This window comes from Mytilus trossulus, chromosome 7, assembly GCF_036588685.1.
Source record: "Mytilus trossulus isolate FHL-02 chromosome 7, PNRI_Mtr1.1.1.hap1, whole genome shotgun sequence".
Lineage (NCBI taxonomy): Eukaryota > Metazoa > Mollusca > Bivalvia > Mytilida > Mytilidae > Mytilus > Mytilus trossulus.
The window spans coordinates 40,099,855-40,116,229 of NC_086379.1; the positions used below are offsets into that span (position 1 = coordinate 40,099,855).

The following is a 16,375-nucleotide window of genomic DNA, read 5'->3' on the forward strand; positions in this document are numbered from 1 at the left end:
AATGAAACAAGATCCGATAACTCCGAGAATCATTTAGACTTTCCCATAGAATTGATCAATCGGAAACCAAGATATACAAGGAGCATGACGCGTTTATTGCCAATTCTTCAGCGGTTTGCAAAATTATAACGATTGACATACTTTGGTAGGATTGCTACGGATGATTCCGACCATAAATGTAGGCATGTTATACACCATTGTAAAGATAAATCAATTTAGATTTACGATATAACAAGCTTTAGTCAGATTAACAGCCTATAAAGCGGCATATAACGGAACTTCGTCACCACCCAACATTTTTCTAAAATGCAAGTTAAGTACCTTGTGTTATAATAAGGTATATAGGAATTTTTTTTTTCTGAGCCAAGTGCCTGTGAGATTAAATGATATATACCGATTTGATTGGCCAATAATTGTTTTAACACATTTCGTCATCGACTTACGTAAACATTTAGGAAAGATGCGGACTATGTTCTGCTATCCACGTATTCTAGGAAAGTTTCTTATAGGGTAAAGAAAGAAGGGGAAATATACTTTTTGTAGTTTTAGGTTGGTGAGTATTAAATTATGAACTTTGTTTATATCTAGGTTTTTTCCTACATTGTAACAATATTTGAAAAATAACGCTCAAGATAAAATTCGAATATCACGGACCAGGCCATGTGTAAGTCCAACAATTTATGTCTTTTACGAATTATTTCTTAACTTTTCTTTATTTTGATATTCTTAAATACATTTCTTTTTTGGCAGAAATTACAAAAAATATTCATTATCTGGTTTGACTGTGAAATACTGATCTAAAATTAACATTGTACACAACATATTATAAAATATTTTATGTCCCACCCTTTGATTGGAAAACATATCATGTTTAAGCATAAAATTGGAGATATATTTCTCAATTTAAAGAACCGCCACTAAAAGTAAAAGTACTGTTGATTTGAGGTGGTTAATGCACAACTTTGCTGGTATTATCCAGATTATAGCACAGTAAGAACAAAGATATATTTTACCCATGTCATATGTTAAGATTGGTTAAATAGATCTAAACAAAGATCTTCTAAAATAAATGTATCACAACCACATTTTACCAATTTTTGCCAAACGCGTCTACAAAAATAAATAAAAAAACATAAAATATAAATTCAATACCTTTTGTGATTGTAACGTTATAACACAAAGGTTTGCGTTATAGTGGATAGGTTAGTGTTTAATACAGAGGTTTGATTGATTTCACAAAGGTTTGCGTTACTAGTATATCATAAAGGTTTCCGTTATTTCACATTTGCATTATAACGCAAACCTTAGTATTCTGAAAAAAATGTTTGGCACTGAGACGCTTCCATACTTTACTTTTATGAAACAAACTTTATTAACCTCCACTTCATAATGAACACGAGCTAAATTGAAAATATTGGAAGGTATTTTATCAGTCAGTGAATGACAGACACAATGTATATCTTCTCATTTATTCTGTTCTTTCTTGTGATAAAATGCCACGGAGTGGAAAACTATTTCAAGGTATTAGGGATAACTAGAAAAGCTACCAAACATGAAATTAAGTCAGCATACAGATCTATATCAAAAAGAATACATCCAGACAAAAACCAGGTATGTATTTACAGGTATGAATCTATTCATGTTAAAAGGGGGCCTCAACTCAGGATTAACGGGGAGGGGATTCCAACCATATTTCACCATTCAAAAAAGTGATCGTTAAAAAGTAGGGTTTCGACCCCTTTAACACCCCACTTTACCTTCCTCCTAGATCCGCCTTTGATCTACCTTTAGCAACATTTATAATGGTCTTCGATGATTTAATGGGCCATTTGCTGCCAAATTCACGTTCACATAATCAATTCAAACGTGTTTGAGAATCTCAGCAATCCCAGAATAACAAATTACAATGTAAATAATGTCTAAGGGTATCAATAAATTTTGGACCGGGTACATGTACCTGCTATTTTTAATAAACATCGACACTATCTTCAAAGTTTACAGATTGATATGCAACCTCGATAAGAATATAATTGAAGAAATAATGTAAACAGATAAATATCATTTTTTTAGAAGTAACTTACAATATCAGTTATGTTGAAATATTTGTAGAACATATTTGCCAATATTGTAAAAAAAATAACCAGAACTAGAATAATTTTTCGCAATTTGATTGGCTGATATTCTCCTCATAAATTTCAGTACAATTTTTAATTACGCCAAGAGGAATTATCTCCCTTATTTATTATGTCAATTTGTATTATCTCCCTTATACCATTCATTGGCCTAATTAAAAAAAAATGTGTTGCTTTATATTTTTTTTGTTTCACAGTATTAGATTAAATATCTCAAATATATTTGGTGTATTGTCCTTATATTGAATTCGAAAATATAATAATATGAAACATAACAATCAGGATAAATTCGTTACACAGTGTTCAATTGCCCTAATACGGAATTTATCTGATCAATAAAATTCATATTGGGTTTGGCTTCGTCTCACCCGATATGAATTTTATTGATCCGATAATTTCTCGTATTAGAGATGACCAGGATATTGACGAACGAACGTACGAAAGCGTAACTTGACGAATCGTACGAAGCGGGAGCGATAGTTTATACATATTAATGAATTAATCCAACATAAAATCGTCGAAGTGAAAGAAATTGCATGGTTCTGCATGTAGTTTAAAGAAATATTACATGTTTATTAGCCTACTCCAAGCATTAATAAATAAATGTTTGCTACAATAGAAAAAGGTGCACTCGATATGCAAGACTGTTTTAAAATTTGAGGTCCTGAAAGTGTTTTGGAGGGGTATAAAAGGATGAAAGCATATATATATCAAAGTTTACCATATTTCTAGGGGTATATCCCTTAGTACTTATACATTTTAATATAATTCATTTTTGATTTTAAATTTTGTTTTCTTTTCCTAAATTTATCTATCTTCGTCGGCTTATGCCTCCAGACAAGCCAGATTAGGCTGATTACAAGGAACCGTGATCAAATGAAAGAAATAATTTCCGAAATATTTTGCATTTTGCATGTCTTAGAAAAGGAATGCTACAAATACAAGTGTTGAAGTTTAGTACTAGTAGCATATTGATTCTTTTGATAATCAAATTGCAGTTGCATCTTTTATGGTTATTACATTTCCCGCTCATTTAATAAGTTTATTCATTATAATTGCAAATTTATACGAACATAAATAAGTTTAAAGACTGCTATTATCTAATATACCACATCATAGGAGGTGCATACTGGTGAGGGTGTAATCTTTTAGTACTAAGGGATAAGACCCTAGAAAAATTGGACCAGAGCATCCAACCCAAGCACACAGATGGACTGAACTAGTGCATACTTGTAGAGGGCCAGCTGAGGCCCACTTCCAAATTACGGGATTTCTCGCGAAGTTGAAAACATTTGGTGGCCTTCGGCTGTTATCTGCTCGTTGGTCGGATTGTTGTCCTTTAGACATATTCCCCATTTCCATTCTGATTTTGTTTTAGAAATAGTTTTTGCTGATTTCATTTTGTAACCCCGGTCCAGGATTTTGTTTAATGTTGAAAGAAGAATATGTCAGGAAATCACAATAAGGGTTGCTATTTCAAGGGACCATTTTGATTATTTTTTGTATTGTTATTTTGCGATAATCTTACATAATTACAACCGATTGCATTGAGTGTGTAGATGAAGGTAGAATCTTTGATTAGCTGGCTTGTTAGCTAAACAATGAAGTCATGATTACTTAAGGTATACTACCCTCATTCCGAAGTAGCCTAGTCCTACAGACAGATAGATTGGTGATCTGTCGGACAAGTCTACTCTGGAGTTTACCTAACCTAAATTAATAATGACTTCACAGTTCAGCTAGCAAACAAGTTAACCATACATACTATCTTTACCTACACACTCAATGAAATCGACTGTAATATGAGATCAAGACCAGGGTCATTCAACATTTGGACAATTCATAGAAAAACCTCAAGAACCATTCCACCAACGTTTAAATTTGTTTGACTAAATTGCTTCAGAGGATTTGATAAAAATATGAAAAATAAAAGACGGACGGACAACGAATAAACGTACAGACGAAAAACGCCCAGTGGTGACATCGGCTCGTGTGCGCTTTAAACAAGCAAACATTTTAAAGGACACTTTTAGACATTGTAGAACTTATGGACTTATTTTATTTGTTCTTTTGAAAGAAAAAGTAAAAGACAATTTCTATGAGTAATACATTTTTTTGTACATTGTTTTTAAATCTGACAAAAACTTGTCCATACAGCGATCAAACTTTTTTTCTAGCTTCTTAGATCTTTCAATGCTAACTGAATACTGCATGTACGCCTTCCTTGCCAAGTCTGATGTCTTTTTCTTTGGCGGTGGTGGGATAGCCTCCTCTTCTCCATCATTATCATTAACAATAATTGCATTTTGTCTATGGTCAACGTCAGCAAGTTGTACATCACCTGCCTGTTGCACATCACCTGCCTGTTGTACAGCACCTGCATGTTGTACAGCACCTGCCTGTTGTACAGCACCTGCCTGTTATACAGCTCCTACCTGTTGTACAGCTCCTGACTGTTGTTTAGCTCCTGCCTGTTGTATAGCTCCTGCCTGTTGTACAGCACCTGCCTGTTGTACAGAACCTGCCTGTTGTACAGCACCTGCCTGTTGTACAGCACCTGCCTGTTGTATAGCTCCTGTCTGTTGTATAGCTCCTGCCTGTTGTATAGCTCCTGTATGTTGTACAGCATCTACCTGTTGTACAGCACCTGCCTGTAAATTGTATAGCACTTACTTTTTCAAATAAAACAAAAACTTGTATGGTACTTAAAAATACTGAAATACGCCTTAGGGAACACACATTTAATTTATGAAGGGGGATAAGAGGTTTTTTTTTATGATTTATTCCTTTTCAAATGGTTGTCCCCGAAAATGCAAATAGTTTAAATAATTCTAATATTCTAAAATGTCTACAAATATTAGTATAACTTTGGTGTAAACTGGATAAATACATAGATATGAAAGTTTAAAACATGTTCACTTTGGACATCCATAATCTGTATAGGCAAGGTATCAAAAATATAACGATGTGTTCGATTTACAATGCAAACGTGTTACGGGCTAGTAATAAAACATAAACTAGATTTAACAATCTAATTATGAAGACACTGGCGGATCTAGAAATTGTCTTAAGTAGGGGCCCACTAACTACCTAAAAGGGGCCCCTGCCCCCTTAATCCGCCTATGAGCACGGAGCTATATTGATATTTATATTAACTTCCTTTCGACAAAACAGCTTATTTTACAAACCTTCTCGGCTAATTGTCTTTTCACGGCAGGATGATGCTTTTGTGAATATCTGGTGTCATTGGTCTTTATTTCCTCTGCTAGGCCATCCAGCTCCTCATTTCCTCCACACGCTCCTTCTTTTGTCAGTTTTTTTTAACTTGATCAGACATCCTTCTTTTGAGTTTGTGAAATGCCTCTGGGAGCATTTCGTTCCCCTTTTTTTACATCTGCTAATACCACTGGCCAATTGCACCGATTTGCACTATATGATTGCAATATTAGAATTTGCTCAGTTATGGATACGTCAACATGAGTTCTCGTTTTCTCTGCCATCCTACACGCTTCGTTGGTGAAATTAAAGTGAGAAGCCCGTGGTATACATATACGTGGTATATTTGTATCTGTATATAGATTTTAGGGGGGCGATACAAAGAATTTAACATACTGAAAATTTATTCATATGCAATTTGTGAACATTTTGAGGGGGTATGTTGAGTTTGGGGAGTGCAAGTTGAGTACTATTTTTATAATGACATATATTTTTTTATTTCTATTTTACTTGATATTTAAATTGATGCGATAAATCCCATTCAATACTGAAATAGAATGGGCGAATCCAAACTAGTCTCACGTGGTACACAATATTGTGTGTTTTTTTTGTCCTTTGGATTAAAAAATGTACATGTAATTCTAAGATTTATAACGATGAATCAGCGACAAAGGAGGTTATTTTCTATGATCATAATGGTGTTTATGCATTTGAAAATGCAAACACCACCACCGTTACCATACTTACTGGATGAACAAAACTTTGCATTTTTACTTTTCAATTGGTCCCCCAATATGATTTTTACCGTAGAAAACATCGTATGCCTCTTCCATTTTATAACTTCAGCATAAGATCACGAGTTCTTGAAAATGAAAACCAAGATTTACTGGTTATGAAAGATGTCTATGGTACATTAATTTCTCGTCCATACGATTTTTGGAGAATTTCTGGTAAAACTGTCCAGTCATTTGAAAACTATTTGTGTTAATTTTACCAAGAGTTGGAGGATTGCGAAATGGTTAAAGAAATGTAAACTTGAGAAATCGGCTACTGCTTACGCTTGTATGGCTCAGACAGTACCCCACATATCCATATATATTAGTTGGATCAATTGTGAATACAATGTGGCTGATTTTGTGGGAAGCATGTAGCCCATTGATTGTATGGCCTGATGTAAACTCTTGGCAACAAAAAATAGGAAAATGGTCAGAAATACCAAATGTGTAAGCTTCTATTGATGGTACATCTCATGAAATATTAATTCCAAGCACGGAACCTCAAGAAGAATTTTACAGTGGTCATCGCAAATATCATTGTTTCCATACACAGGTAACTATAATATATTTATATATCACGAACGGTCTTACATTTTACTTCCGTAGAACTAACACGCGGACCTATACGAAGACACCCATGTGCAGAGTTACAATCAAATTAGGAGAAAACTGTATTGTATTTTAAGCTTGTCCTTCGTTAAACGTAGATTTTACTGTCGCAAATTGAGTTTACCTAGCGACGCGGAGCGGAGATAAGTAAACGGATATTTGCGACAGTAAAATCAAGTTTTACGAAGGCCAAGCTTAAAATACAATACAGTTATCTCCATTCTAATGCCACATATTAAAATAAATGTCATTTAATAAACATTTTGGCTTAAAAATGGCATAAATGAAAAAGTCCGCGAAACTGTTGCATGGTCTTTAGCATCTAAACAATGTGACGTCATGTGTTTACTCTGAATGTCAAACATGAATACTAAACGTATTTTTACTTTTCGTACGCTTCAGAATGGTTTCAATATAGACTAAAAGAAGATTTTGAGGCTCAAAATATGAATATCTTGTTTATTTTTTGAGAAATGACATATCCAAACAAAAAACAGAATTCAAAATGGTGGCTTTCTTAGTTACGGACTGATAGAACGTGGAATCTAACCCCTCAAAATATTTATCAACGTCCAATGAAAATTATCGTTACAAACTAATTGCATTAGAATAGCATATACCTTCTCTGTTTCTATGTTAATTATACGTACAATTCGGAGAACAAATATAACGCTGAATCTTTGACAAATTGTGGATGTTACCTGTAGAAATCCAAAGTATGTTTTTTTCTTCTCATATTTGAAAGAAATTAAAATATAAAAAAAGACATATTTATTATTTACTTCCTTTAAATAAACTCATTCATTTTCGTTTTGTTTCTTTTTGTTTTTTAAATTTTTTTGGCTTGTTAGTTAACGTTTCTGTTTTAATATCATTACTATGATTTTTTTGTAGATTATTATAGACAACGAAAAAATATATGTTACATTCATGGGGGATTTCTGGGACATGATAATGACGCCTTTGCATATCAACAAATTAAGCCCATTGGGCCTGGATTAGAGCTAGATTTTCCAAACAACTGTTTCATCCTTGCCGACAGTATATACCCAAATAATATTCCGCTAGTGACTCCTTATAAGTCAGTTGAAATCTTGAGACAACCACAACAGGAACGCCGAAGGAGAAGAAAATTCAATTGCATGCATAGGAAACGTAGAGCTGATAATATTGGTGAAAATTACCCAAATTGAATTATTGTAAGAAAATAAAATATGTTGACTACGTTTTCTTTTTCTATATCAAGTAATGGATGTGGTATGAGTGCCAATTAGATAACTCTCCATCCATGTCCATACAATTAGTGAACAGAGTTCACGTTGGTAGCCTTATTAGTTAAGCGTAACATACGAAGAAGTGATAGGTAATTTGTAAAAACATGGAAAATCTTATATTTGAACCAATAAGAATAACTTCCAAAAAAAAAATCAATGATAGAACAACAAAAAAGGGGGTGTTCTACCTCACAAACGCTATTGGTCATTTTGATATATATATATATTAGTATTTGCATTTATCTTATAAGTTATATCTTGCAAGTAAGCCTTGTTTGAAATCTCATGACCAGTTTAACACTAAACAGATTGCTTCGTCAGAGGTTGGCAGGTATGATAAAAGACTACCATTTGATTTTAGGGGGGGGGGGGGGCTAGGATGAAATTTGAAAAAGGCAGGACATAACTCTGACTATATCGGAAAACTGCAGGCAGTTTAAGAAAATGTCGATCTTCCCGACTGGCACATTGGCAGTTAAAGGTAACGTCAATTAGCCCTGATTGGTACACTAGTAGTATATAGGTTATAATGTGTATAATGTTATAATGTATTAATTCCGTCAAAATAAGGTAAAACGATAAATATGTTAATGTATTTTTTTGGTTTCAGTGCGATATGTTTGCCGCTGAGAAATTTATCAATTTAACTAAAGCATACAAGACTCTTGTAGACCGCAGAAGACGAAGCATTTACGAAACATTAAACCCAGATTTTGGACATCAAAAGGAAGAATATGAATGGAATATACCTGTATGTACAAAAGGAAAACTGGATATGATATTAGAAAGTATAAGAGAATTGTTACCGGATTATGTAAATGAGTCATTGCATATTTTTAATGACTGGCTTAGGTTGAAATTGAGAAATGTTATTGCAATACTTGACTCCACAGATATGAAACTAATACAAAGTTTTCTCTACAAAAAGCTTACAATGACTTTTAACTCAGTACACGTATGGCTTACATCCCTCAAATCTACAGTCGAAAAATCAATGCTTGATATTAAAAGAGGTCGTTATGATGTTTTTCCTGATTGGTTACGGAACGTGCTGATCGAGAATGAAGGTATGTCATTTTTTTTGTGTGTTTGTTATTGTAATTTGATAGTACTTATGACCCCCGAAACAAAAGATGTATAATCACAGATTAATAGAAAGAGTCATTTCTAAATTTAATTCAGGAATTTTCTTGATACAGCAGTATTGTTTGGATGCTCTTTTTGAAAGATTTAAGAAAAGTATAATGCAATTTTCATCGAACATCATGCTTATCGAGGGACAACTTTGAAATATGGCTATATTTGGGGTGTCAAGGGTGGTTGCTCTAAATGCTTTTGTTTTTGAGTTATAAGCCAAAAATTGTATTTTACCCCTTATGTTCCATTTTTAGTTATGGTGGCCATCTTGGATGGTTTGTCAAGTTACCGGAAACATTTTTTAAACTAGATACCCCAATGATGATTGTGGGCATGTTTGGTTAAATTTGGCCCAGTAGTTTCAGAGGAGAAGATTTTTGTAAAAGTTAACGACGACGGACGACGAACGACTGACGCCAAGTGATGAGAAAAGCTCACTTGGCCCTTTGGGCCAGGTGAGGTAAAAAGGGCAGGTGCTAACAGATCAACATTCTTAGAATGAAAACGGGACAATTTTATAAAATGTCTTCCGAATTATTGAAATCATACGCGATTCAATGAGTGCAAAGCTTCTAACCATTAAGGGATGATTTGATAGAAGTGTTCTTCTTTAATCAATACAACACATTTTTACAAAGCCCTCTCTCTAAAAAAAACCCAATCCCAATTTAAAAAGTTTCTGTTTATCGACTTCATTTATGCATCCGTTGACACCATTTGTATGGTCTTAAGGAAACGGTGATAGTCCGTCGGAAAGGGAAATAAATGGCTGACCCGTGTTACGAGAGGGCCATTTCTTTTGCACGTTAGACACCCTTGTCGATTTAAAAAAAAAGTAGGCCAATGCCGCTACAAGGCAGCACTCGCACCCACAAAGTGGAATGGAATTAATATAACTTGCAAACTTTTTTCAAAATCCAATATAAATAAATATGTTTAAACAAAAAAGTTATGTAAATAAATGTATGCAGTTATGTGTTAAATTCAGCTAAATGTCCCCAATACGACTGGATATGACGGGTTACTCAATCGTTACATATATCAAGGAGACAAGGAGACAAGGAGATGCACTATAAAGATATTTGTTTTGACTAAACAAATAGTTTAATAAAACAAAAACATTTTGATGAAATATTAAACAAGTATTCTATTACTCTATACATTTGTACACTAATTCTTGAATTTTTACCTTTAAGTTTAATTTGTGTTTTTGTTTGTAATTTCAGATATCTTAAATCTCAATCAATTGATTGGGCTGCTGCTGTACATGACATCAAACTTTTTAAGCAGGTAAATTAAAAAAAAACGTTACAAGTGTAACAAGAATAATTAATATTTCTATGTTGAAATAAAGTATAAAATCGATTTCTACCAAGACAATAGTCATTTGATCTTTGACAAATTGCGCAAGATTCATGTTAAAGATATATCATTTATCACAAATGTATTTAAAACCTTGACTTACATGTACTTGAGGATAGTGCGAAGGTCTGAGTGCATCCAAACCGTTAGATAAGCCGAAAAAGGTGATATTTTAAAGAATGAGCGTTTTTCTGTGTAATCATACTTAAATAATGAAAATAGGTCTAAACAAATTGGGAAAGGTCATTATCAAACATACAAACAAACATACACACAAACATACAAACAAACATACACAAAAAACATACGAACAAACATACACACATACATACAAACAAACATACAAACAAACATACAAACACACTAATATTTTATTAGAGTCTCATCTTTTTAAAAAATTTGATTATAAACACTCATCTAAGATTAAAATTGTTAGTTTACATAAGTTTTAATCTTGGGCATATCAACTTCAATGTTCATTTTGAAATGTAAAAGATAATAATGGCAGAATATTCAGTACAGTCTAGTATAATAAATTATATAACACAAAGCTGATAAGGTGATAGAGCTTCGTCTCTGTTGATAATGTTTTATCGGGGTTATAGAAATCTCCCTTTGGTGCTGAGCAATCAAAAATCGATATGAATTGAATTTTCATCAATCATTTAACAGAACAGTTCTAAATTTAAGTTCTACGTGTCGCCTTCGTTCCTATACTTATAGCCTGTCAACTTAACATAAACAAAAACATAATTTAGTTTGGACTCGGTTTACATTTTTTTCTCGGGTAACAACACTCTATTACGATCTTGACTATTTATTAAAGCAACTTCTGGTTTAGATTTCAATTATCTGCTGATAAACGCAAGGCCACATGTTATGCATGATAGCCTTTAAATATAAACCCACAAATGATAAACAATGTCTCCATTGTCATGTTCTTTTAAAAATTATGAAATTATCTGAAGTAAATACTATGCGAAAGGTACAAGAGGGACGTTAACACCCATAAGATCAAAAATAAACTGACAACGCCATGACTGAAAAAGAAAAAAAAATGACACCAAATAAAAGTTCACAAAACACAACATAGCAAATTAAGAACAGCGCTAGTGCTCCGATTAAGGGAAAGCAGAACGTGCTCCTAATGTATTCTCCACAAATAATATATTCCTTGGTTATATAATCCTCATTATTACATTGGCAGAAATGAATTTCATTGCTTTCCCAGTGAAATAAAAACCGATAATTTCACATGTGAAATAAACGTGGTTGTTTCACTTCCCTGACGTCATACAACAATAGACGTCAAGACGTTAGACCAAAACAAATTGTGAATGCGTAGAAAAAGTCAGAGAATTCAAATATCGAGAAATATTCAACTCGTAACCGAACAACATTAGTTATAATAAAAACCAATTGTTCAAGGAACAATTGAAGGTCTTTCAACAAATAAGGATCTATTTTGATATGAAAATATTAAAATTCAGTTAAAAATGTCAGTTCCTATGGCTTTATGATGTATAAATATTAATTTAAAGCAAAGGTCAAAATCTACAACGTCAAATTTATAAGTTACAACATGTCGCAACTCACAATTTAGTAAAAAGAATTTGTCAATATCTTTCACGGTTGTTGAAAATAAGAGAAAATAAACCAAAATCAAAATTTAGAATATGACCTTGATCTTTGACCTTGACTTTATTTTCATTTTTTTTGGACCAAGGAACTTAAATCCAAAGACTCTAGGCCTATATCATTGATGGTTTACCAGTTAGAAACGCATATCACTTATATCAAATGCATAAGGGGAAATAACTAACAAGAAAAACAGTGTTTGGGGAGATAACTCTTCCAACGTAAAGTATTTTGTTACGCAGTTGTAAAATTTTAAAGCGTATAAACTATACGACATCATATTCCAAATATCTAAGCAACATCTTTTGAAAAATCAATACTACGCAAGAAAAAAATTAAGGCGGAAGAAGAAAAAAAATAATAATCAGAACAAATTCAATAGGTCTTTCCACGGAAAGGTGGAAAGACCTAATAATCAGAACAAAAACAATAGGTCTTTCATCCGAAAGGTTGAAAGACCTAATTAACTAATTTCGCGTATTCGTAAAAACATGTCTATATTTCAGACATGCATATTGCATATTTAGCATAGATACTTTAAACTTGTTAAATTACATGAGTAATTCGGAAGTAAAGCATTTGATAATAACAGGTATTTAGTCGGATCTTAACACTTACGTGTGATTTGTTTAAACCGGTTTTCGATAAAAAATATACGAAGAAATGTCAAAATGTTTAGGACTTAATTAAATGCGTATTTCGGTTAGATTGTGCAAGCATACGATTTTTATTGCGTCTTACACTTTGAGAAGCGAATAATCTGTAACTACTTTATTCAAATATTTTGTAAATAAAATATTCTGTTAATTTTGAGCTATGATCAAGTGGCTAGAGAATTTTTCCTGAGGAAGATTTAAAAAAGTGCAAAAAAATATTTTTACAGTGGGTTAGCTTTCATTAGTCTTCACTATCTATAAATTAACAACTTTTGGTTTTATTTTTAATTCAGAATCATCATTGAAGGTGGAGCGCGATTGCGCAGTTAATTAATTATATGGATGTGCCATTTGTATGATGAGTGACATTCCGTGGTATGATGTGCCAATTCGAAAAAGTTATACGAGAATTGTCTCCCCTTAACAGGTTCATTTTTTTATAATTATGTTTATGTTTCTGATATAATTTTGAATAATTACAAAATGAATCAATGCAATATATTTAAGTTTTTGTTATTGATGTATCAAAACAATTGATGTACGAATATAATTTCATAAATTTGAAACGTTTAAAATTTGTACATACCAATATAAAGAACTTTTTATTATTTTTAAAATAGACTATGAATACACTTTGGTGGAAATTATTTCCCTTCATGATAGATTGATTGGGATCGAGCCAGAGTTATCTATTTGTGATCACAGAAAGGGACTAGCAAGCACAATTTGATTGCAGCTAATTCATTGTTAAAACAATGTTCCACTATAAACGAATGTTATTTTATACAAACATAAGGAGTTAGTTAGCTAAATCTACAAATTTTATTTGAAATTATGAATTTTTATTGCAATAGATTAATATGCTATATTAGGATAAACTCATCAATGAAGTGTACAGTAATTCTTTTGTAAATTCCTTTCATGACACTGATAGGTGATTAGAAATTAGTAATAATTATAACGGCAATCATCCTTATCACACACATCTTCAAATAGACTGTCCTTATGCAAATTAAAACCTAGCTCCGCCCGATCAGTTGAAATAACATTGGTAATACTATTCTGTACTAACAGATTGTAGTACTGGAAATCTACTTTTAAAATGTATTACTATTTTGCCGGTTACTCTACAATTATTGTAATATTTAGGTACCTGTATTTTAGCAGTACTTTATTTGTACTTGAAATTTAGGTACTACAGATGTTTGGTTTCTACCGTTACATTTTCGACATTTTGAAATTTTATTTTATTTTTTTATTTCAAATCTCTTAAAGTTTCAAACATAGAATATTGTATAATTTTTGTACCAAAATATTGATTAGAAATCAAGTACTGTAATTTACAAGTACCTAAATATTACAATAGTTTTAGAGTAAAGAAATAGTACTAAATACTAAAAGTAAATTTTCAGTACTGCATTTTTTTTAATACAGAAATAGTACCTATGCAAAATTAGCTGTGTTTACAGTAAGCGTATTAGCTGCTAGTTATGACAGAGAAAACTTAAACGCACCATATTAAAAATACTTCTTAGATAAGTGTAGTATGTTATAGGAATTCATGTGTGGTAAAAAGACACGCTAATCATTTGCAAAATGTCTAGGATATCAGTCCTGACCTCCGTGACATGAAAATGCATTTATGGTTGATAATAGGTTGTAATTACAAATACCATGGTAAGCTCTATGTAGAATATACCATATTTCTTTATAAGTTACTTGTATAGCTATCTTTTTAATTACAGCAATGTGGTGTTCCAGTTCGGCCTGACATTGCTGATTGCTGTTATTTCAGTTCATTTTTTATTTCAGTGTTTAGTTTCGAGGATACTTTTTAAACTGGTAAGCTAACGGTTTAACCGACGTTTTTATTATGTAAATCAGATAAGTACTGATTTAATTCTAATTAAGGAAAATAAATTTACGCTACGGTTTTTCTTTGGTCCTTTAGATTTAACCATAGGCAAATGAAAACCTGACCCTGTGGTTGAAAATTCCTTAAACTTGAAGTGTGTGCGTGCTGACAGCTAGTTGTTAGATGTGTCCCCAAAGAGCAACAGAATGAAGCCTATGTCAAAAGATGCAACATATATTTGGTATCTCCTACCTCAGTTAGGATATCATTTAGGAGATAACTGTATTGTATTTTAAGCTCCGACGGCATCAAATTAAGTTTACTGGCGACGCGTTAGCGAAGACAGTAAACGGGTATTTGCGACCATCAAATACAAAATTGATGCCATCGGAGCTTAAAATACAATATTGTTATCTCCATTCTAATGAAACTGACAAATAACAACGTTAAAACCTGTATTTAAAATCTGTCATATGCCGTCTGCGCTTGCGCGTACGTCCCATAGCATCAATTGTCAATTGATGCCATGTAAGAAAGTGACGTTTTCCATTCAAAATGAACGTTACAAACGTTGTTGCATTAGAATTGTGTCTATGTGTGTGTAGTTATATTTTGTTGTGAATGATCTGATTTTGTTTCATGGATGGAAACTTCATATTCTTTGTTTATACCAAGATTAGAATTAGGTACGCCAGAGGCGCATTTTTTTGTTTGTTTTTGGTTTCGCTCGAATAAAATAAAAACAAATAAAAAGATCAAACAAAGTACGAAGTAAATGAGAACAAATGAGTCAAAATTCTGAATTGTTTTGGCAAATATAGCAAGAATCGTTTTAAACCGGATTTTTGTGACAAAAATGTCGGTTATTGATTTGGGGATGCTCGGCGTTCGGGCGGGCGGCAATCAAATGTTGTCCGTGCATTAACTCACGAACCGTTCAACCAAAGCTTTTTAAAAAAATATTTGTTGTTACTGACAACTAAATGAAGGTCACGTTCAATAATGGCGATTTTGACTTTTACCGTTCAGGAGTCATGGTTCTTGAAAGATTGTAAAATGGTGTTTCCATTCACGTTGTTGCATTTACTCACTAACCATTCAATCTAAGCTTTTCAAATTTTAATATGTTGATACTGATGACAAAAAAGGAGGTCACATTTGATATTGACGATTTCACTTTCACAAATCATCAGTAATGGTTCTTGTGATATTGCCAGGACACAAATAAATGTTAATAAATCCGGTTTGCTGTCGTTGTGACAGCCTCTTGTTCTTTTATCAACTAGTATATCGAATACGGCTAACAAAACTCATCATTCATAGTGAATATACAAAGTGCATGTATATACATCATATTAGCATGTCAGCCGGGCTAGATTTTTTTTATTGAACACATCAAAATAACGAACCCTACCGAAAAAAAAAACCCGAATTAGTTTTTGTAAATTACAAAATACACACGGAAAGCACTGTGACCGAATTTTAATTTACAGTGAAGACAATAAAAAAAATGATCGAGAATATCAATAAAGTTTGAAAAGATACAATGCTTTATCCGCCTTTTACTTAAATGTGTACTGTTACTGAAAACACATACACATCACAGAAAGTTTCGATTGTTTTCCATTATGTGATGGTTGGCATGCATTCAGACTTATAAACACTATATTTGATAGCTCGTCTGGTTGAAAATGAAGACTGTGGCTGTCCTTCTGTTGCT

At 32.6% G+C, this 16,375-nt stretch overlaps 1 protein-coding gene across 1 annotated transcript; it reads left to right on the forward strand.

Annotated features, from left to right (window-relative positions):
• Window positions 1–1,384: 1,384 nt before the first annotated feature.
• On the forward strand, window positions 1,385–10,448 carry LOC134727025 (uncharacterized). The gene is made up of 3 exons (XM_063591411.1): window positions 1,385–1,611; window positions 8,618–9,074; window positions 10,371–10,448. The coding sequence occupies exons 1-3, from the start codon at window positions 1,441–1,443 to the stop codon at window positions 10,436–10,438; spliced, it is 696 nt and encodes a 231-aa protein (XP_063447481.1). The 5' UTR covers window positions 1,385–1,440; the 3' UTR covers window positions 10,439–10,448.
• Window positions 10,449–16,375: the final 5,927 nt, after the last annotated feature.

What these genes read in the sequence shown, in the direction of transcription:
- LOC134727025 (XM_063591411.1), top strand. Translation starts at nt 1,441, where the DNA reads ATGACAGACACAATGTATATCTTCTCATTTATTCTGTTCTTTCTTGTG. An exon ending in TACATCCAGACAAAAACCAG is followed by an intron (nt 1,612 to 8,617) that starts GTATGTATTTAC and finishes TTTTGGTTTCAG; the next exon opens with TGCGATATGTTTGCCGCTGA. An exon ending in CGTGCTGATCGAGAATGAAG is followed by an intron (nt 9,075 to 10,370) that starts GTATGTCATTTT and finishes TTGTAATTTCAG; the next exon opens with ATATCTTAAATCTCAATCAA.